This window comes from Doryrhamphus excisus, chromosome 8 (genome assembly GCF_030265055.1).
Source record: "Doryrhamphus excisus isolate RoL2022-K1 chromosome 8, RoL_Dexc_1.0, whole genome shotgun sequence".
Lineage (NCBI taxonomy): Eukaryota > Metazoa > Chordata > Actinopteri > Syngnathiformes > Syngnathidae > Doryrhamphus > Doryrhamphus excisus.
This window is the reverse complement of record NC_080473.1, coordinates 671160-694130: the sequence shown is the minus strand read 5'-3', so window position 1 is coordinate 694130 and position 22971 is coordinate 671160. Positions and strand designations below refer to the sequence as shown.

Below are 22971 nucleotides of genomic sequence, written 5' to 3'. Positions count from 1 at the left end.
TTACACAGCTAAATGAGCTGAATATTAGAAAACCTGTCAGTATGACAAAGTGTGACTCCATACTACTCCATAATAATTAAACATATTGTTAAAATAATGGCCACGCTCACCATTGGAAGTTGGCATGTTCTGTTCTTTTCTACAGATTTTCCTCCCACGCCACATAAACATGCATGTCAGGCTAATTGGAGAATACATTGTCAATACATTTTTGTTTGTAATTTACAGAGTGTTTTCTGCCATTGGCTGGCGACCAGTTTAGGGTGTCCCCTGCTTCACCTGTGACCTGAATGACGACAAGTGCAATAGATGGATGGATTTGAAATGAATATCTTTTAGAATACAATTACAAATACAGTTTTATTTTCTATTGTATTGGAGCTTGGTGTACCTAACGGTTGCAATTGACCCACATTAAATTGGTGAATATATTATTATTCTTCGGAATATATATTTAGATAGACTTTTGGGTAACTTGTGTTTACCAGCCCTAAAAATGATAACCACGCCTCTTCTTTTTAGGTCCGCCCACAAAATGCCATTCATTGGTTCCCTGCCGCTGTCAGTCGCCGGTGGGCGGGGCCTGCCGCCAAACAACAGTTCCAGTAAAAGTCCATGCTGACAACACTCAGAGTCAACAGGCTGCACGCTAACATCTCCGTGCACTGACACGAGCTTATTTCTTCTGCGCTTCTTTTTTCTCGCATTTTTTTTTGTCACTGTCGGCTGAAATTTGTGAAGCAGTTTGGGATGTGACTTCCAGAGCATACTTTTTTTTCACCCCAGGCGGAGCTCCGCGTTTCCCGGACGTTTGTTTACCGCTTTTTCGCCACCCAGCAAAGTTGCCAGCGCGGTGAGCTCGCACGTTTTTTACATGACATTGTAACACTCGGCTCCATCATCTCTCAACCATGGCGGAAGCGGCCCAGCAGCCACACCTGGTGGAGATAGACCCGGATTTCGAGCCCCTACCCAGACCCCGATCATGCACTTGGCCCTTGCCCCGGCCGGAGTTCATCAACCCGGGCGACTCCAACACCTCCTCGCCGGTGCCGTCTGTCAAGCAGGAGCCTTCCGGCAACGTCGAGTTCATCAACAACCTCAGCCTCCTGGAGGAGAGCGAGGACTTCTCCGAGCAGAAGCCGGTGCTCCTGTGCACCGACTTCCAGTGTCAGGAGACGTGCCTCCACCAGCATCCCCCCACCCAGCAGCAGCATCAGCATCACCCCAACCATCAGCTCCAGCAGCAGCAGCAACAGCAACAGCAGCAGGTGCCCCTGCTCTCCTCCCCGGTCACCTCGTCGTCCTCGGCCGCCGCGGCAGCAGCAGCAGCCGCTGCCCAGAGGAAGAGCAGCTCCTCCCGGCGGAACGCATGGGGGAATATGTCGTATGCAGACCTCATCACCAAAGCTATCGAGAGTTCCCCCGAGAACCGACTAACTCTGTCTCAGATCTATGACTGGATGGTGAAGAGTGTGCCTTATTTCAAGGATAAAGGGGACAGCAACAGCTCTGCAGGATGGAAGGTAGGTTGGGTGCTTTTTTGTGGTGTTTTGGTGAGTGTGTGTGATGTAGTGTTAGATTATTACACTCTACCCCCACCCCTCCCACATGTGTGTGTGTGTGTGTGTACTTGAAGAAAGTTTTCCAGTGGGGATTTTTTTTGAAGGAGTAGCTCTGCTGTGTTAACCCTGTTCCACTGTTTGGCTGTCACCCTTGATAAACAATTTATTAATGGTTTTCATGGCTAATTTATTATAATTACCGTTGTCAGCCTGTCTTAACCCCTTTGTACTGATCAGCCAGGACTGTATACCACCGATGCTGACTCAGTTTAAGATTCATTAATGCCACATGATGTCATTACGCCCGCATGTTTGGATGCCACTTTCGATTGCGTAAAAGCTCTCAGTGGAACAAAACAGCTGAGTCGTTTGTCATCGGCTTCCTTCGTGGTCTCCCCCAAAAATGTGTCCTTCCTCCTCCGCCTCGCTAAAAGCGTCAAGTCGCTACCCATACCATGACAGTCATCTGACTTCTCCCGAGCTGGATGTGATTTGTGGAGTCCGCTGACTCAACAGGGCTCCAGTTCTGGCCCGCCGAGATGGAAACACATGATTTAAGCTAATTCATGCAAGGTCAATGAAGGCAGATGAAAAGAAACCCGTGAGCTAAGACTTCACGGGTTCCCAACGGCGGTCCAGAACATGACACAAAAGGGGTGTGACGTGGCGTGACAGGCCTGTCCCATCGCCCCAGCCTTCAGAGACGCATAACTTCAATGGTGTCTGGCAATAAATTGATGGTAATCCTTTCACGTGGCGAGAAATGTGCAATTCATCACAGTTCCCACCCCCTCGGCGGAAGTTGTCCCCCATCCACGACACACGGCGGAGAGTCATTAATGAGGTGGAGCTCAGCGGCAAGAAGAACTTCTTAAAAGGTTCACATGCTGTTCGGCTATTCATCTGTTTGACCTGCGTGTTTACAGAAGCTCAACGCTAATGTCGAGCCGTCGCACCGAGTCCCGTCAATCAGATTAAGGGAGTGGAAAAAAAAAAACACGCTGGCTTGTGGCGAAATCCTGAAAGGAGATTTCCAGCCTGTTTTCAGGTGGAGGAAAAGTCCTGAAACACCTAATGGGAACGAACCGACCTGGGTGTGATAGTTGAGTCTGAACACCCTGTTGTTGTGAAGAGGAATATTGCTATGATATGTTGTGATTGTGGACCTTGATACTGTTATTGTGAGTAGAGTATTTTGTTATGCTGTGATTCCCACCATGTTGCCTGACACACAGTACGAGTGTGGATGAGTCACAAAGCTGACTGGTGCAAGCAGCGTGCATCCATGTGAACCCTCACCTCGCCTGCTCCAACATCTTGGGTCGGGTTTGCTGGTGGGAAAAAAAAACGAACTGGGTTATTTGTCCGACGGAAAAGTAGTCACTGAATGTTTGTGGAGGGCTGGTTACATATTGTAAATACCTCCTTGCTGGGACGTGGCAGCACTAATTTGAACTTTGATCTCAGCAAACGTGGCTGTTTTGTGTCTCATGCCCTTTAAAAACCAACAGGGTTCTTGTTTAGTCTTCCAGACCTTGTATAATACTACGTACATTTTATCAGTTACGGTATGGTAATGAAAGTGCGTTCATCTGGATGCTTGAACTTGAAAGTCGCAGCTGAAGCCATCTCTGGAGCTTACTGACAGATTGTTGGAAGAGCATTTTAAGACGTGTAGTGAAGCCATTATATACATGGTTGCTAAATAAGACTCCAAAGTCGCACAAAACGGCCGATTTCAAACCACAGCCACAAACAAGACCTCACACAAAACCTCAATGGGCGTCACAAGTCTTCATGACATTTGAAATTTTGCTAGCTTGTAAATAAACATAACCTTGCATGATCATACAATTCGGAAATAAGACTCATCCCTCACCATTTCGTAGTTTGAATATCGTTCTCTTGCGCCTGTTAGTAGTGAAAAAATGTTAAAAAACAAGCCATGTGTAGTATTGTACACTGGTCACTACTGTTACATTGAAGAGACATTACCTTACATTACATTACCTTACCTTACCTTACCTTACCGTACGATGCCTAGTAAGAATTGCACAATGTGTTGTAAACAAAGATGTGCAGCAGTGTCCATTATTTTATAGTAAGGATAGATGATAGACTCCCGTCAATGCCATGCGATCGATCCACGTCATTCGAAACTACACAAACAAGGAACTTTCCCAATGCTAATGTGGCAATTATGTGTTATCGCTTACCATCTGTCTATTATATCGGGTAGTAGAAGTGTAGAGGTGACTATAGGGGTGTTATTTCATGTCTGCAGGGCTCTAATAATGGTAAAAAAATTTGTTTTAGGTCATTAACAGGTTTTCTATCTATAAAAATATTATAATCCTACTCCGAAATTCAGTTTTTGCAGTGGTCTGGAACCATTTAACCAACATAAACGAGGGACACTAACCCCTGATCACGTGAGTAATGATCGCTGATGTTTGTGTCACGCTGCAGGCTTGTCAACATTTGATGTGTTCATAAAAAAAAAAATCACCTCCTCGTCACTTGCGGCGCGTTTTGGAGGTTAGCGCAGTGCAGAGCATCACTTTTGAGACTTCAGTCTAATTAGCGACACAAGTAGATTGGATTCACTCAACTGTTGTTGTGGAGCTAGCGGCTTGGCGAGGGGGCGCTCGGCCTCCGCCAGGCTTCGCCGCTCGCTTGCCTCGCCACATTGGGGAGGAGGGTATGAGTATGGGGGGGGGTTGCTGGTAGACAGAGTGAAAGTGTGGGAAAGCGGCGTGCCATTCACAGCGGCAAAGGGAGGAGGGGGCGGCTCTCTCCACTCCACACGGGGGCTATCACACATTGTCTGCTCAGTTTACTCACAGAGGCGTTGGAGCGATCACGTCTGGGTTGGAAAGTGACACATTGATGGAACATTTTTATTTATTGTCCATCATCGGGATGTCTCTTCCTGTTTTGACATGTTTACACTGAAGCCTTTTTACGTTTAAATGAAGTGTCACTTTTTACGCCTTTGGTCCCAAGTGGGTCATAAAAATGTTGCATCCAATCTTTTCAACGACTTTAGATTTTTTTGGTTGTTTTTTTATGCTATTTTTGTCATCAGGAACCTCTGTTTTTTTTCAATGGGAAAATCAAAGTGGATGTAGAAAAATACATCCACCGATTTGTTGTAAAGCAACACATGCTGATATGCTAGGAAGTTATATCTACTGTATTTCAACATCTCAGCTTTCTCATAACGGTGGAAGTTTTTCTTTTGTTGTTTTTAATGATACTATGACTTTAAAAAATATTTTACATTAGTTTGAACTTTTCGCTACTTTCAGCTGATTTTTCAGAATTTTTAAAACATTTTTACTTAATTCTTTCAAAGTCTTACAGACTCCATTTTTGTTTCTAACGTTCCTGAGAAATTATATTTTTAGACTATATTTCAGGCGAATTTAAAAAACCAACTCCAAATGGCCCCCTAAGCTGCACCTTGGACGCCCCCGATCTACTTGGCCAATAATTGATAGCAACACTGATTTTGATGCATTCTTGTTTTTTTGGACTGAATGAACTTTTTACCTTTTAGGTCCTAAAACAGCCCCTCTCACGCAGGCCTACTGGAAATGTAATCATGCAATATTTGTTTTCACTTTCACCACATGAAAAATATGATCACGATCAATTACTTGAGTTACGTTCCTTGGCCCAAAAAAGTGGGACTCATTAAGAAAACCATAAAAATGTCTATTTTTGTCTCTCTGATTAAGCCTGGGCTAACCTACAGAACACCATTTGTTTCAAAAAGTGCAGTGATCAAACATCATATATTCACTATACAGCTGCATAATAACAACATTTTGTACTCATTTCTATCCCACAAGTCATGCTGAGTAACTGTCTGTTGGGGAAGCCTTCAAATGTGCTCCCCAGCATGCTTTGCGGATTGTAAATGAATGAGAAATAGTATTGTTATGCATGTATATTAGCGTGGACGTGTTTATTTCGATCATCTGCGGTACAGTTACATTGACTAAAAGCACAAAGGTGATGAAAAATATATGCTTTGATCAATTATTGATCAAACACATATACTATTAGATTTCCTTTGTAGACGGTAGATATGCTTTATCAATGCAGTCAGGTCTGTATCGCTATGTGCGCTGGTATTATTGTGAAATCCGCGTTGCGAATCAGCATCACCATTTCCACCCACTCTCCCGACGCCATCCCGCCAAAACTCCTCTGGCGGCGCCGCTTTTGGCGCGCTGGCCCGTCTCGAAACGACGCAAGCTCGCCAGCTGAGTCACGGCGACGGGCTGCGTGACTGTCATGGCCGCCTGCCACGGTGTGAATTCTCTTGGGCGGCTGCACCAGGTGGGAGCGGCTTACAGGAGCTCTCTGAGCGGGGTCTGGGCTGGCGGACACCGTCCAACAGGAAGGAGAGCATATTGCGCCAAAAATAAGAAGAACTCTGTGCTGCACTGTTTTCTTTCTGACGTGCTGTGTTGTTTTTGAATAATCATCTTGGCCGAGCCACGATTGCGGCACTCGCACACTCGCTCGTCTGTACTTTCTCGTGTTTCTGCACGCCATGTGTCACTGCGCAAATATTTACTGGACCGCGCTTTGATGTCAGCACGCCGATCAATATGGCCGTGGGTTCCCTCTGTACACGCCGCTCTCCTGACCCGACATTCCTCAGCCTACTCCGGTAAACACTCTCCCACGCCTCAAAACAAACTGCAGCGGACAAACACACCGGTCCGAGCGGGCTCTGGCCAAACGGCCACCCGGCCGGTCGTTAGCATGCGCACGCCCCCGCTAGCGCCGCTCACGCTTTTGCTGTCAACACATCAGATACGTTTGGAGTCTGAAAAAGCGGCTGCTGGTTTCATTGAGTTGAGTTTCGTGTCTCATTTGTTTGACCTTTGAAAAATCCAATAGGGCACAGGTGTCAAACTCTGGCTCGGGGGCCAAATCCAGCCCATGCTGCAATTTCATCCGGCCCGAGGAAGTATTTGGAGAATATCAAGCAAAAGTGCTTACAATATTACTCCGGTATAAACGACTCCTCTGCCAAATTGAAAACAATATTTTATGTACATGGCATGAAATTCACAGCCATTCTTCATCACGGTGCCAGATTGACACCAAAATTGAAAATAATGTAACTTACCTTAAAAAAGCATAAAACAGTCAAAAGTGATTTTAACTTTTCATTTTGAAAAGGTGGGGAGGGAGCCCACCTTCGTACCACCTTGCAATGCATGTCTGTTCCCCGCCACACACGCATGTGTTTCCAAAGTATGGCTCCGGGGCCATCTGTGGAACGTGGCTCATGCTTGTTATTATATATTATCAGAACTGTGGTTTATTCATTCATTTTCAACCGCTTTTTCCTCACGAGGGTCGCGGGGGGTGCTGGAGCCTATCGCAGCTATCTTGGGGCGAGAGGCGGGGTACACTCTGGACTGGTCGCCAGACAAACAACCATTCACACTCACATTCACACCTATGGACAATTTGGAGTCGCCAATTAACCTAGCATGTTTTTGGAATGTGGGAGGAAACCGGAGTACCCGGAGAAAACCAGGGAGAACATGCAAACTCCACATGGCCAAGGGTGGAATCGAACCCTGGTCCTCCTAGCTGTTAGGTCTGCGCGCTAACCACTCGACCGCCGTGCCGCCAACTGTGGTTTATTTGGTTTCAAAATATGTTACCGACACAAGGACACACACATTAGCAACACGAGCATAGTTCTAGTATGTGACGCCAATATTTGATGCCGCATATTTCAAAAGCAACTTCCTGTTAGGTTAGCCCTTTTCCTGACGAAAAACTCAGCTCTGATCAGCTCCTACATCTGTAGCTGACTGAGCTCCATGCTGCACTTTAAGATGTGTAGCAAAGCCTTTTTCTTTTGTCATGTCCTTCCTGAAAAGGTGGGCTCTACGGACACATTTTCACTGTTAGAATCTCATGATTGATTATCATTCATAGGTCAATTATTGATAACGAATGGATCATAACGGGTGGTGGTAATTGGGGACAAGATCTGTAAACAAGTTCCAAATCTAATTCGCATATCTCAATGCTTTTTTTTCCGCCACAAATGCCAGCCTTAAGCTAAGAATGAAGGCATTCTAGTCCCAGCGATCGCAAAGCTGATTTGGTCATCGCGCTTCCGAAACAAGCTCAGCGTCTGAATGTGTATTAGTGGGACGAGGGTGGGAGGGTGGCGGAGGTAGGGGTGTGTGAGGGATTGGATAAGAACAGCAGTGCTCCTGTTTCTCCCGTTTCACACACACACACACACACACACGTACGTCACCCCCTGGAAGCTGTGGAGGAGTCCAGGCTTGGCATGGCCCCAAGACAGAAGGGGCAGCTGTGTTTCTCAGGCAAAGAGCTGGACGAACTCAGCCCATTTCCTGCCCCCGGCCGCCCGCCCGCCATTCCTCTCTCTTTATGCTTACCAAGACCACACCGCACTTTGTGTTATGAGAGGTTGCTGCAAACACCAGCACACACACACACACACACACAGTTACCACTGCCACCTTTGTCCCACCGTAAGAAAATGAAGAGCATAGAAAGGAAAGCAGTTCAGACTGTTTGCCACTTGTTAGCAGTTGCATAAGAAGACATTTACTGGAATCAGGGAGCCGCAGGCCAAAGTCTGGTGCCACTGGTTAGTCAGCGGAACTGTGAGGCACTGTGTTAGAGGTGGTGTGTGTTCATGTGTGAGTGCGTGTCTGTGTGTGCGTGTCTGTGTGTGTGTGTGTGTGTGTGTGTGAGTGCGGATAACCTGGGCCTCATAATTAAAGCCCTGCTGCTGGCAGATGCACAGACACCATGGCAGACAGACACCCGCGCCGACACAGGGAACATTCCATCACATCTTTCTCTCCTCTTTTTTTTTCATTGCGGCCTAGTTATTCCTTCTTTTGCCCCCTGTGGGCTGTGGTGTGCCTTTTAAGACATGTCAACGTACATGTAATATAGATATCCTCAAAGTTTTATCATCATCACGGCAATTATCAATGACTTGAGGACAATTATTTTCTACGTCTCACCCATGTGCCTGCAAAGATGTTGTTTTGTTTCTCAACCAATCTTGTTAAAATTTTACACGCATGTGCTTGTTAGTCTCCTAAATCTGGGCACCAAATTTTGTCGTGATTCGGTGAAGCACGCCTAAGCTACAGCGGGTGTTTTTTGTAGAGCACATTGACCTGTGTGAGAAGGTCAATCAGAGTTGAATAACAGCGCCACCATGTGGTGTATTTGTCAAAAAAGTAATAGCACAGGCATGGTTTGACAATTTTTCACCGTCTTGTGTGCAACAGTTCAGGAGCAGAAAAGTGGGCTTACACAAATTCAAATGAGGGAACCACGTGGGTTCCCTTATTATATGATATGCCTGGAAATTATGATTTTGGCGCCCCCTATGTGTTGCGGTAAAATTGCTCTGGAAAACCTGTCAGCATACGTGTAATACAGATATCCTCAGAGTTTTATCATCAGTAGACAAATTGTCAAAAGTTTATGGACAGTTAGTTGCACTTGTGTCCCTGTGAATAAATTTTCCTCAATTTCCATATTTTTTAACCAATATATTTTTTAACTCAAATATTGCACACATATGCTTGTTTGTCCCTTGAAGGTGTGTACCAGATTTCGGAAAACACCCTTAAAGGGGACCTATTATGCTGATTTTTTTACCCTTTGTATTGAGTTGTGGACTCCTATAGAGCAGCTACACACAATAACCCGCACAGAAAACTTTTAGATTCTCCAGAATCTGCACCTATTCCAGCTGTATTTCCTTGGATTTCTGCTTCCCACCAAAACCGTCTTTTAAAATGTATTTCACCCACGGCCCACCTCCGTGCACACCCACTCCGCTGTGATTGGTCACATGCCCAAAGTGCTTCCTAACTATGAACGAACCCCACTTTCTAATTTAGTGGTTATAGGAGTTGATAATAAATGAATAAAGTCTTTGGAGCGCTATTTGAAAAGTGTTTAGGAACTACTGGCAGCTGGAGACCTCTGACTTATGTATGAACTTATGTATGAAGTGGTAACATGGAGCTCAAGAGAAGCCGGACGTGTGGCAACTTCGCTTGCCCGAGGAAGAGTGCTCATTGTCCCACACACTTTGTCAGAGGCGTTGTTGGTGCGGTGGAGCTCAGAATCCGGGCGTGAGGGCTCCGCGTAGACGCACAGCATGTCCGAAATTAATGCACATTTCCCGGCGAGAGCGTGCTGATTGACAGATGCAAATATTTTTCACTTCCTCGGAATCACCAAATGTCAAACTTTTGCCTTGTTTCATAATAAACAGAGGAGCAGAGAGTTTATCTGGCTTTCAGCCGCACCCATATAAGGAAGTCCGCCCCTCTGTGACATCACAAAGGGGCAGTTTTGCCACGCCTTTTGAAACCGAGCGTTTCAAACTTCTTTCAGGGCTTACTTCCAAATGCGCAAACTTCATTAACTTAAACGTTAGCATATAACATTCTAACTCCATTTATAGGTCAGTAGGAAGTGGGAAAAGCATAATAGGTCCCCTTTAAGTTACAGTGGATGTTTTGTAGAACACATTGAATTTCAAGTTGCTCCAACTTGTGGAGGTAGGGGCGCCACACAGCGGGTAAAAGTTAGGATTGTTCCAATTGCAATGTGATTGTCTTTTTCATGGGATCCTGAATTCCATGTTTGCTTTGGGGTGCAATAACAGCGCCACCAACTGCTGTATTTGCCTGAAAAATAATAGCACAGCCAAACACAGTAAGAGTGCATGTTTTGATAAAGTTGTAACCTTTGTGTGTAACGTTCAGGAGTAGAAGCGTATGTTTTCATTTTGCTAAGAATGACTTTAGGATGACTTTTATTACTCTGGTCTTGACAGAAGTAGGGGTACGGTTGGGGTCCCAAGGTTGGCTCTACACTAATATAACAGGGCTCTACGTTAAAAACCAAAATGACTTGCCCATGGGGAATCCTTAAGGTGAGAACTACTTGCCCGAACTTGCCCCATGTAAAATGAAAAGACTGCCATAATGATATCATATATCAATATATGCTGATAATTCATCAGATAATAGTACTGATGCATTGTATTTGGAGGAATGTCTGAAAATTTGTGGAGATGTATGTTAACATGGCAAGCCATGCTACCTTACACATGGTAGTCGTAGTAAGCAGTGATATTTATAAGTTGTGCACCACAATGAAACATTATTGAATAGACACATTTGTGTACTAGTAAAGTGTTTTTAATCCAGAAAAAATGCTCAATGGTCAAACAATAATTTGTGAAGCAAAGGTGAGAAAAATACACAGAGAAATGGAACCGCTAGGTTTTGTAGCTTGTGCAAAATCAGCACTTGGTATTGGATCTAATGGGTGGTGTTTCATTGTGACCACTTCAAATTGTCACAGCAATGTGATTCACTCACCTGTGCCATCATTTGATTTGCTAACCGCTAATAAAATACTTGTTTAGGAGGCACTGCTTCATCACTTTTTGCTGTTTTCCTTCACAAGTTGTTGAAGAATTAGACCATGTTGGCAGGGACGCCATGATAGATGTTTTCCTAGTAAAACGATCGCTGATTGGTTGATCGCGAACAAGAACGGGTGTGGGTAAAACGCGGATTGTGGATTACGGACCGCGGTCTAAATAAACGATTCTGATTGGTCCATTTCAAGATTTTCAAGGATTGGTTTGCAAATTACCATCGGAATTACGCAGTCCGTGTTTTACCAACACCCAACAAGAACCGCTTTAAAAAAAAAAAACTCTTGGCAGTACGGCATGCTAAAGTGCACTTGCCCGACGGGAATATTAATGATTGGATTTACTTGCCCCAATTTTGTTTTAACTTGCCCCGGGCCATCGGTACATCGTTATTGTCGAGCCCTGAATAAGCTTCATTAGTGGACTCTGACATAAGTGTTTCTACCTTTTCCATGCCCAACATTGTGCACACATTTTCCAAAGATATAAAAATGAACTTTAAGGTGTAATATCGAGTGAAGTTTAATCCATTTGAATGTAAGACAAACATTCATACAATTACTTAAGCGGCCAAAAATGTCTTATTCTAAGTTGACAATTCAAGGTCACTCAATTTGTGGAAGTGCTGGTTGGACCAGAAAGTCATTGGAAGATGGTGGCAGCCCAGGAGTCCATTGTCCTCCTAATGCGTGTAATACGATGCATCTGACTGTCAAACGTCATCGGCGCGTTCGCTGTGATGTCACAACATCGTCGGTCCGGCCTTTGTTGGATTGAGCAACAAGCTTGAGAAGCACCGCCAACAATTTCACAACCGCTTTGTACTTTTTTTTTTTTTTTTCCTTTCTCTTTTGTCCTCCTTCTCTGCGAGCCGGCACTCCTTCAGTAAACGCACCCGCTGTGAGGAGGAAAATTCAGAGAAGCAGAGGAGGCAGGAAATTAGATTGGAGGTACACAAGTTGTGTTTTTGTCCGTTTACTTAGGAAAATAACATCCAATCAAATGTCCTGGTTAGCCAGCGGTTTAAGTTCCTCTGACCCATTAAAGGGGACTTATAAGGGTCATTTGCCAAACCCCACTTTCTAATTTTGTGGGTACAGGAGTATAATAATAAATGATAATAAGTGTTAGTGATAATAAATGAATAAAGCCTTTGGAGAGCGACCTGAAAACTTCTTTCAGGTATCAATTCCAAATGTGCACACCTCTTTATCTGTCATGGTTTAACATGAGAATACAACATTCTAACGACGGTTATAGCTCATAATAGTGGACAAGGCATCGTAGGTCAAATTTAAAGCAGTAGTAGCATAAAGTGGTTGGAAAGCAGCAGATGTTTTTTGTACATATTTCCAGCCGACTAGTTGGCTGTGGATTATTTTGGTGATGAATATTATTGTTGTTCTGGCGCCTAGGAGAAGCCAGAGCTTGAAAAGCCTCTTTCATGGTTAAAATCTCCTGTTTGAGAATACTTGGCCTTCAAGTAAAGACAGGCAGTGTGCCACCATTGTTCAGTTGGGATGGGGAACGGGGCTCCAAGATGGGAGTGCTAATGGAGTACTTCAGAGCTTTTCATCTATTTATTTCAGGGGTGGGCAAACTACGGCCCGGGGGCCACATGCGGCCCGCCAAGTGTTTCAATATGGCCCGCCTGTTTTTTTCCAAAGTATTTCATTTAAACTCAACACATAACCTGGCATCGTGGCTTAGGCCAACTTTTTGATGGTTGAGGTAGCTGCTTTATCAATTTCGTTATTTGATGTGGTCTGTTGTTTACAAAATGCTCCTGGAAAAAGTAACACAAGCACAAAAATAAAAATAATGACAATAATAATAATAATAAGAATGTTGTTAATAATAATAATACTATTATTATATTCATATTGTTGTTAATAATATGAATATAATAATAGTCATAATATTATTAGTTATTATTAACAATAATAATATAATGATAATAACATTACTATAACTAATAACAAATCTAATATAATAATATATATATAAAATAGTAATAATAAAGACAATAATAATAATAAAAATAATAATACATTTAATTTCCAACACTTTACATCAAATAAATGATTTCAAAGTGCACATATAGCAGATTGCATGACACTTTTACATGTAAAATATGCGTAAAAATAGGACTGTTGCATGTAAAATACTATATAGTCTGCCCCCCCCCCGTCAATTTTGTTAAATCAATGCGGCCCACCCCTGATTTATTTGAATATTTATTTTAGAGGGGCTGTATCAGTGATTAAAAAAAACATTGAAAGCTATTATTATTTTACAAACCCAGAAGTATTGTATCTGTAAATGTGTGTGTGTTGTGTCCCTTTTTTTCAGGAGCACATGTAAACAACAAATTGATAAAACAGCTACTTAAACCATCAAAAGGTTGGCTCAAGCTAGTGGCATCATTAGGCCTATTTTAGAGGGGCTTCAGCCCCACTAAAATGTTCTTAAGCCCCCCTAAATAATTTGATATTTTTATTTATTTTTTTGTGTCTTTTTTTTACTTTTTTTTTTTTTTTTTTTTTTTTTTACAAAAAAAAGTCTAATCTCAAATTTCACATCATCGGGCAAAAGCAGGCTAATAAGCAATCCATTAAGCAGGCTAATACTAGAAGAAGAATAATGATGATAGTAATAATTCATTCATTCATTTTCTACCGCTTTTCCTCACGAGGGTCGCGGGGGTGCTGGAGCCTATCCCAGCTGTCTTCGGGCGAGAGGCGGGGTACGTCGCCATCAGCGTTCAGCACGTGTTACGTGTTTTATATAAACAGCTTCAGAAGTTCATTCATTCATTCATTTTCTACCGCTTTTCCTCACGAGGGTTGTGGGGGTGCTGGAGCCTATCCCAGCTGTCTTCAGGCGAGAGGCGGGGTACACCCTGGACTGGTGGCCAGCCAATCACAGGGCACATTTAGACAAACAACCATTCACACTCACATTCATACCTATGGACAATTTGGAGTGGCTAATTAACCTAGCATGTTTTTGGAATGTGGGAGGAAACCGGAGTACCCAGCAAAAACTCACACAGAGATGGCCGAGGGTGGAATTGAACCCTGGTCTCCTAGCTGTGAGGTCTGCGCGCTAACCACTCGACCGCTGTGCAACCGGATAGTAATAATAATTGGCTAATTAATAATATAATAATGATTATTATATAATTGATCACTGTCCATTGGACAGAATGGTTGCAGAGCTTGAGCAGCAGTTTTGCAGTGTAGATTGTGTGTACTTTTTGTACTTTTTGTGTGTAAATTTAATGGTGGCCTAAAAGAATTGAGTATCTCTACTAAATCTGTCCAAAAGTGGGAAAGTTATATTCCGGTTCTTGTTCCTTATTTGTTTTTTGGATTTTGGGATTTTGTGTATTTGTTTGAATTTCTACTCCATTCATTCATATCACGTGCATCTCCCCCCCCACCCCCACCCCCCCCGTCCTCAGAACCTATTGACGGCCATATTAAGTTTAAATTCAGTACCTTGGAGAGAACGGGCGGGACGTATTAAAACACTTGGCGGGCCGGATGTGGCCCCCGGGCTGTAGTTTGCCCACCACTCTACTGATTCCTTGTTTATCGTGTCAGCTGGTTCCAGACACAATAAGTGAATCTCTGAGAAAAAGACACTAAATGATTGCAATTTGTCAGGACATATTGTGACAAAAAGTTGTAATTTTACAAAAATAACCGGGAAATATGATACAAATATGATACAAGTCGGAATTGAACATGAAAAATATGTTGCTTTCCAGAATATCAGTGGTAGCAGTAGTAGTAGTAGTAGTAGTAGTTTAATTTTTCGCTACATGGCCCCCACTGGAAAAGCATTTAGACACCCCTGGACCTCTACAAATGTAGAAGGTAGTAAAATTGGTGGTACTTGCAAAGTAAAATATTTCGTAGGTAGAAAAAACAAATGTTGGCCCTCCATGTTGCTGCATCAACAAGCGTGCGATGGCCACTTTGTTGCATTTTGAGAGTTTTATGGTCAGAAAGTGAGTCCAGCGCTTGTTAAAGCTGTTTACAAATGGTAGCCACTGGCTTTGTGTGCGTGAAACGTTTATTCATCAGGAACGGGTCCAGGAAACTTCCCTGCAAAGCGGCCCGACGGCGTTTCCACCCGGCTCGGCCTCACACAAGCGGCGCCAAAGGTGAGATTATTGAGATGGCAAGGCATTCAGTCAGCACGCCGCCCAGTAGCAATAGCGCCGTGGTCAGGTAAACATCTATTTGGGATGAGTCACATTGTTTTCTTGACTGAGGCCGCTGGTAGCGGTGCACGTGACCCGCTGTTTTGGCGCTGGCGTGGCACATGGGCCCAGAAACATGGACCAGAGATCAGCTGACCTGTGCTGTGTAAAAGGAAGAGCTCAGTGTATCATTTCAGTGCAAAGGTCATGTGTTGCTCACACTCCCAAGAGCACCATCTCGTATTGTTGTGTGTGTGTGTGTGTGTGGTTGGGGACACACACTGAGCAGAGTAACACTTTTACGGGACCGCTGACTGCCGAGGGCCCCAAACCACAGGCATTACCCAGACCCACATTGTTCAACTCCCGCCCTGAAGCGATTATGCGTGGAGTCTGTCAGACGGGGCGGTCATGGCATGTAGCACACGATGATACGTGCTTACAAGTGCGTACGCGAGCTTGAGAAGATATTTTTGGTTCATCTCGCCTTACCTGGTTTGTGTGTTTATGGGATGGCCTTTCCTGAATAGCATGACATCGTGGCAGCGGCCCATCAACTCAATAACGACCAAAAACTGAGGACAAAAATGGAGGACGTCTAGCGTTTGGTCTTCTTTCTTCTTTCCGTGCGGCTCCTTATATAGGAGAAGAGGACGGGCTTTGTTTGTGAGAAGATGCCTTTTGTTTAATTCGCATTGTCACACAGATTTGTCCACAAATCAGACGCCAACACGTCTGAGCTCTCGTGGTCTGGATTATAGATCTGATTTGGGTTTTTTGATATGTGCCCTGCTCGGTGAAAAAAAATATACAATGCAGCCCAGCCTTTTGCTAGCGATAGTGCCAAGGAGAACCTCGATCAGTAATTTGTGGTAACATAGGTGTACTACATCCAGTATCTGGCCATATCTTAATGATTTAAAACATTACCCAAACTTCTTGATTCAGCCCAGGAGCTTACTTCGCTACTTCGTCAACAACAGCATCATAGAAACATGGATGGCACTTTCTACATTCGCTAACATCGGGATGGCTGTGTCTTCCAGCACAAGACACGTGCTCAAAAACAGGCTGACAACAAACCAGCGTCTTGTTGGGTTTTGGAGAGCTAGGTGTCCACTCTTCCGTCTGTCATTGTTGGTGTTAGCTGCTATAGTACCAATATGGCTGTAGCTTGGTTAATATTCAGGTCACTTAGGTAAATGGGACACTTTTGCGTTTTTTTTTTTTTTCTTCTTTAGGGTAAAAATAGGCAACTCCCACGACGTCCAATGTTAGCGAGCTCAAACCAAATGTATGTCTCTTGGTAAAACAAGTATGAAACAGTTGTGTGTCTCCCCGAAAAAGGAAACATGCTGCTATTTTATGAGGGGAAAAAAGCCACAATGTGAGTAAAAGTTGAAATTTTACAAGAATAAACTAGAAAATATGTAATTTTACTCTGAAAAACAGTTGAAATTTTCTGTTAAAAACTTGAAGCGGGCGGCACGGCGGTCGAGTGGTTAGCACACAGACCTCACAGCTAGGAGACCAGGGTTCAATCCCACCCTCGGTTAATTGGCGACGGCAAAGGTATGAATGTGAGTGTGAATGGTTGTTTGTCTATATGTGCCCTGTGATTGGCTGGCCACCAGTCCCGGGTGTACCCGGCCTCTCGCCCGAAGACAGCTGGGATAGGCTCCAGCACCCCCGCGACCCTCGTGAGGAAAAAGCGCTAGAAAATGAATGAATGAATGAACTTCTGAAGCTGTTTATATAAAACACGTAACACGTGCTGAACGCTGATGGCGACGTTCTGTTGCATCACTATTAGTGTACAATGTGATCAGGAAGCGTGCCGCTGAGTGCAAATTGGTGTCAAGGTCAAAGGAGGGCGCCTCAGGCATGCGCACGGCGTGTTGCGAACGGCAGTCTGCTTCTTCCTCGTCACATCTCAGCCCCCCCCCCTCCCGTACTGCAGTTTGCATACAGGAAGTGGGCGCACACAGTGTGTTTTGCCTCGCCACGGCTGTGATGTCGCCACAAACAGCAAGCAACGCTTGAAGCGTGACACGAGATTCTTCTTCCTCTTCCTTCGTGTTCTTCCTCTTTGCGTCCGTCAGACCTGTAAACCACGTGGCCGTTGTCCCATTAGGAGACCGTTGCACATTTATATACCCTAATTATTGTACTGCAATGTGAGTAGGTGTACTTATTCACACTCCACTTTCATCACTACTTCATGCAGTAAGATGGTCATTTCAAACTTCTCATCCTGAGGTTCCAGAAATGTGCCAGAGAATCCCATTGGTTGTCCGCCATGACATGGGAGCATCCTGGGCCCAGATAATGGTCAATACTGGTGCCGAGTGCGGTCCCATAATCATCAGAATTGGAATTGTTGGGAGAATCAAACATGGGACATTGAAAGGTGGAAGAAAGTTTTCTTCTCCCTTGACGGTCCTGAGAGATACCTTGAGATCCCACCTGAGATGTTTTCCACCATCTTCTTTCTTTTTTCTTTCTTTTCTTAATCTATTTCAGACATGCATACTATGTTACATTATTCTTTCTCACATATACAATACACTTACAATATCTATTTATATATCTATATATATATACACACACACATACATACACACATATATACATACATATACATACACACATATCTACACATATATATATATACACATACATACACACATACATGCACACACACAGCACCTCATTACTACACATGTCTGAAAAGGAGCAGGAAGAAGCAAAGCTTATTCAATCCTACCCCATCTCCACGCCATAGCAGTTACCAATTCAATATGTCATTTTTTTCCCATACATATAATCACAGAATCTTACATAAGACAAAATGGAACATTGGAGATTTAGGTCGCGCAGGGGCGTCAAACGGCAGCCAACTACGTGTATTTGTTGCAGGGGTCACCGTCATGACTGAAGGCCACGGTCTGTGTGGTCTTCACAAAGACAAATGATGTCACCTTTTTTTGGAACATCCCGCATCTTCGCCTCATCCAAATCCCATGGAGAACATTTGGGGATGGATTTAAAAAAAATGGACATGAGTTCCGGGCTGTGAAGCCATCTTCAGCACCGAGGGCCACATTCCCACTAGTCACATATGCCATATATTGATATTTTTTTATCTGGTTCTTAAAATTTTGTTCAACTTCTTAGCATATCCTTTGCTTGAAAACGCCTGGACGATATCGTGATTGTGATTATGAGGGCGAGCAGATAGCAGGAAATGTACATCAAATACTACTGAATACAGGAACACTGATATGTTCAGTGTCTGTGACAAGATATTATACACTCAAATCCACACCACGTTGTGGAGAGTGTCCTTTTGGCAGCTTTCCTGCATTTTGCTGATTTTTCTATTCCTGTGAATGAAGTCCTCCCACGCCGGCTTTATTTGTTTTCTGATGCATCACCGTCATTTCCATGTCATAATGATGCTCGGTTCTGTGCTGTGAAGAGAAGAGCAGTAATGGCTTCACTAGAGTGATCATTTTAGAGCCGAGGAGCCGGTAAGTGCTTTGCTTTTAACGGCGGGCGCATCCTGCCATGCGCACACGCCGCAGCACGAATATGATATCTGTGAAATCTGCATGTTTTATTCCCGTACTTCAAACCACTTTTGGGTGCTTGAGTGGAATTACTGCTGTGTTTAATAGAAAACAGCCTGCGGACACACAAAGTGGGCGGCCATTTTTGCGTTTGATTTTCTGTTGCGTCATCCTCTCCCTCCTTCCCCTGTCCCCCCAAAAGACAACCCCCGTTGCTGTTGTTGATCAAAGGTTAGTCGCATGCGTGTTGAGGCGTTTGTTAGCCTTGAGAAATCCTCCACGGTCCCATTTGGATTTATTAGAGGAGGAATCAGACAGTAAAAAGCAGCTCAGGGATATCCCCACTTTTGCAGAGGAGAACTGGGATAGCCAACATGTAAATGCAACCCCTCCGCCCTCCCTGGCTACACGGGGTGGATGCAGGCCGCCACACACTGCATCTTTATCCATTCCGGCCAAAGTTGCTCTCGGGCCATTTGAGGCGAAAAATAACCCGGCTCACAGACGGCGCTCTGTGCATTTTACAGACTGGCATTGTGTCGCATGTAGCGGCACATGCACATATTTTAGCATGGCGAGCTTAGCCGGCACAACGTGGTCCCTGTCTCTGGCGCACATGAGCTGCACGCCGTTTGGGCCTGAGTCAGGAAATCGCTGAGCGCTCACAACATGAAAACAGCACCTTGGGATGGCTGCCACTGTCTGATAGGGAGAGCATCGTGGTCGTCAGAGAATCATGCTGCGGTGTTTTACCAACACCAGCACTCACCAGCAAGCTTGCCCTACATCAGTGGTTCCCAAAGCGGGGGGACGTGAATAAAAATGAAAAACAATTAGCATAACACTCAAAATAATGAGTGCCTGAACGCCTCACAGTGCGAGAAGACCGCAGCAGGAAGGAGACAGAGCGCAAGTTGTTCCGTGCTCTGTGTGCGTCATATCAACAAATATATGTCTCAATGATTACTTTGTGCATGAAGAGTGCTTCATCTTGAAGATGTGATTTATATTGGTGTTCCAATATGAAACCTGTCACTGTGAGTGGAGGTTTCTTTAGAGCAGGGGTCTCAAACTCAATTTACCTGGGGGCCACTGGAGCTAGGGTCTGGGTGAGGCTGGGCCGCATCAGGTAAAATAAATAAATATTAAAAAAAAATAATAATTAAAAAAAATATATATATGTATATATGTATATATATATGTATATATGTATATATATGTATATATGTATATATATATATGTGTATATATGTATATATATGTATATATGTATATATATATGTATATATGTGTATATATGTATATATGTATATATGTGTGTATATATATATGTATATATGTGTATATATATATATGCATATATGTGTGTATATATATGTGTATATATATGTGTATATATATATGTATATATATGTGTATATATATGTATATATGTATATATATATGTGTATATATATGTATATATGTATATATATGTATATATGTATATATATGTATATATGTATATATGTATATATATGTGTATATGTATATATGTGTATATATATATGTATATATATGTATCTATGTATATATGTATATATGTATATATATGTATATATGTGTATATATATATATATATATATATATATATATATATATATATATATATATATATATATATATATATATATATATATATATATATATATATATATGTATGTATATATTGAGACCCCTGCTTTAGAGGAATTCATATTCAAAATAGCTGTATGCCAATGACAGCATTGTGAGCTAGCTCAAATGAACTTATATAAATAAATAAAAAATATAATGAAAATATGAATTATATTAAATATTAATAAACATATATATATAATATAATAGTCTTCAATTCTTCTGCTATACCCTCCACTTTTTCAGTGGACTTTTTTTATTATTAAATAATTAAATACATGTTTAATGTTAATTTTTATTTTTTGACACAAAATAAGATGGAAAAATAAATAAGCGGTAGAAAATGAATGAATGTCTCTATGGGCCCTGCCATTGGCTGGCCGCCAGTCCAGGGTGTCCCCCTGGATCATGCTGGTTGCCCATGATGGAAAGGAGCCTCCCTGGTGTCCTTTGTCCTGCCATCTGAAGGATGGGGGATGATGGTCAACATGAGGAAAGGCGTGTCTCAGTGAGCTAGTCTGATGTAGCTTCTCTCAGCAACATGGTATGAGTGTGGGAGGCGGAGCTCAGCGGCTTTTGGGCTTGACGATCCGGCCTTCACTAGAGTGGTCCATCAGAAGTTGATCAAATAAATATAAGACGGTTCTGTTCCATACACATGCGTATCGAACTGTAACGATAGAGATACACGTATTGTTGAACACCTGAAATAAGAAGAATCTGCTCATTTCATTCCTACTAGGTTGCACTCTTCTGCACTCTGTGTGCATGCTCACAGCCCCGCCTCCACCCACCGAGATAAAGAGACTATGACTTACAAAAGGGCTCACTCCGTTCATGTCATTGTTCATTCATTCATTTTCTATCGCTTTTCCTCACAAGGGTCGAGGGGGTGCTGGAGCCTATCCCAGCTGTCTTTGGGCGAGAGGCGGGGTACACCCTGGACTGGTCGCCAGCCACCACAGGGCACATATAGACAAACAACCATTCACACTCACATTCATACCTATGGACAATTTGGAGTCGCCAATTAACCTAGCATGTTTTTGGAATGTGGGAGGAAACCGGAGTACCCGGAGAAAACCCACGCATGCACGGGGAGAACATGCAAACTCCACACAAAAAAGGCAGAGGGTAGAATTGAACTTGTGTCCCCTAGCTGTGTGGCCTGTGCGCTAACCACTCGTCCATGTACTTTAATATTTAAATTAAAAATAAAGCCAATAAACACATAATTATTTGTCCAAAGTGCATTTTAGAGGAATTTATGAAGGCATTTTGTCAAGAAAATGAGGAAGAACATAACTGCATCCATATAAATAAGGAATCCATAATGCATACCATTCACACTCATGTCATTGAGTGTGCATTTGCCCGTAGACATGAGTAAATTAGCTTAAATGCTAACATGCTAATGGCTACCATGCTAGCACCTAGCAAGAGGGCCTTATTTTAGAAACTGCCAAGGTTGTCCTATAACGTCCCTGCATCATGCATGTGGGTATTTGCCTTTAAACTTGAGCAAATTAGCTTAAATGCTAACATGCTAACAGTCATCATGCTAGCACCTAGCAAGAGAGTCCCAAGTTTAGAAAGTGCCAAGGTTGTCCTATAACCTCCCTACATCATGCCATGTGTGTATTTGCCTTTAGACATGAGTATATTAGCTTAAATGCTAACATGCTATCGGCTAACATGCTAGCACCTAGCAAGAGAGTTTCAAGTTTACAAAGTGCCAAGGTTGTCCTTCAACCTCCCTATGTCATGTCATGTGTGTATTTGCCTTTAAACGTGAGTAAATTAGCTTAAATGCTAACATGCTAACAGTTATCATGCTAGCACCTAGCAAGAGACCCTCAAGTTTAGAAAGTGCCAAGGTTGTCCTATAACCTCCCTACATCATGCCATGTGTGTATTTGCCTTTAGACATGAGTATATTAGCTTAAATGCTAACATGCTATCGGCTAACATGCTAGCACCTAGCAAGAGAGTTTCAAGTTTACAAAGTGCCAAGGTTGTCCTTCAACCTCCCTATATCATGTCATGTGTGTATTTGCCTTTAAACGTGAGTAAATTAGCTTAAATGCTAACATGCTAACAGTTATCATGCTAGCACCTAGCAAGAGACCCTCAAGTTTAGAAAGTGCCAAGGTTGTCCTATAACCTCCCTACATCATGCCATGTGTGTATTTGCCTTTAGACATGAGTAAATTAGCTTAAATGCTAACATGCTAACGGCTAACATGCTGGCACCTAGCAAGACAGCCTCAAGTTTAGAAACTGCCAAGGATGTCCTATAACGTCCCTGCATCATGCATGTGTTAATTTGCCTTTAAACATGAGCAAATTAGCTTAAATGCTAACATGCTAACAGTCATCATGCTAGCACCTAGCAAGAGAGCCTCAAGATTAGAAAGTGCCAAAGTTAAGTTAATTAGTACACTTATTCTATGGAAT

At 43.0% G+C, this 22971-nt stretch overlaps 1 protein-coding gene across 2 annotated transcripts in view; it reads left to right on the top strand.

Annotated features, from left to right (window-relative positions):
* The window catches only part of foxo1a (forkhead box O1 a), a 46722-nt gene that overhangs the window by 9326 nt on the left and 14425 nt on the right, over window positions 1–22971 (top strand). For both annotated transcript variants that reach the window (XM_058079409.1, XM_058079410.1), the window contains one exon: window positions 523–1526. In XM_058079409.1, coding sequence (XP_057935392.1) covers window positions 912–1526 — 615 coding nt within the window. In that variant the 5' untranslated portion in view covers window positions 523–911. The remainder of the gene's footprint in view (window positions 1–522; window positions 1527–22971) is intronic.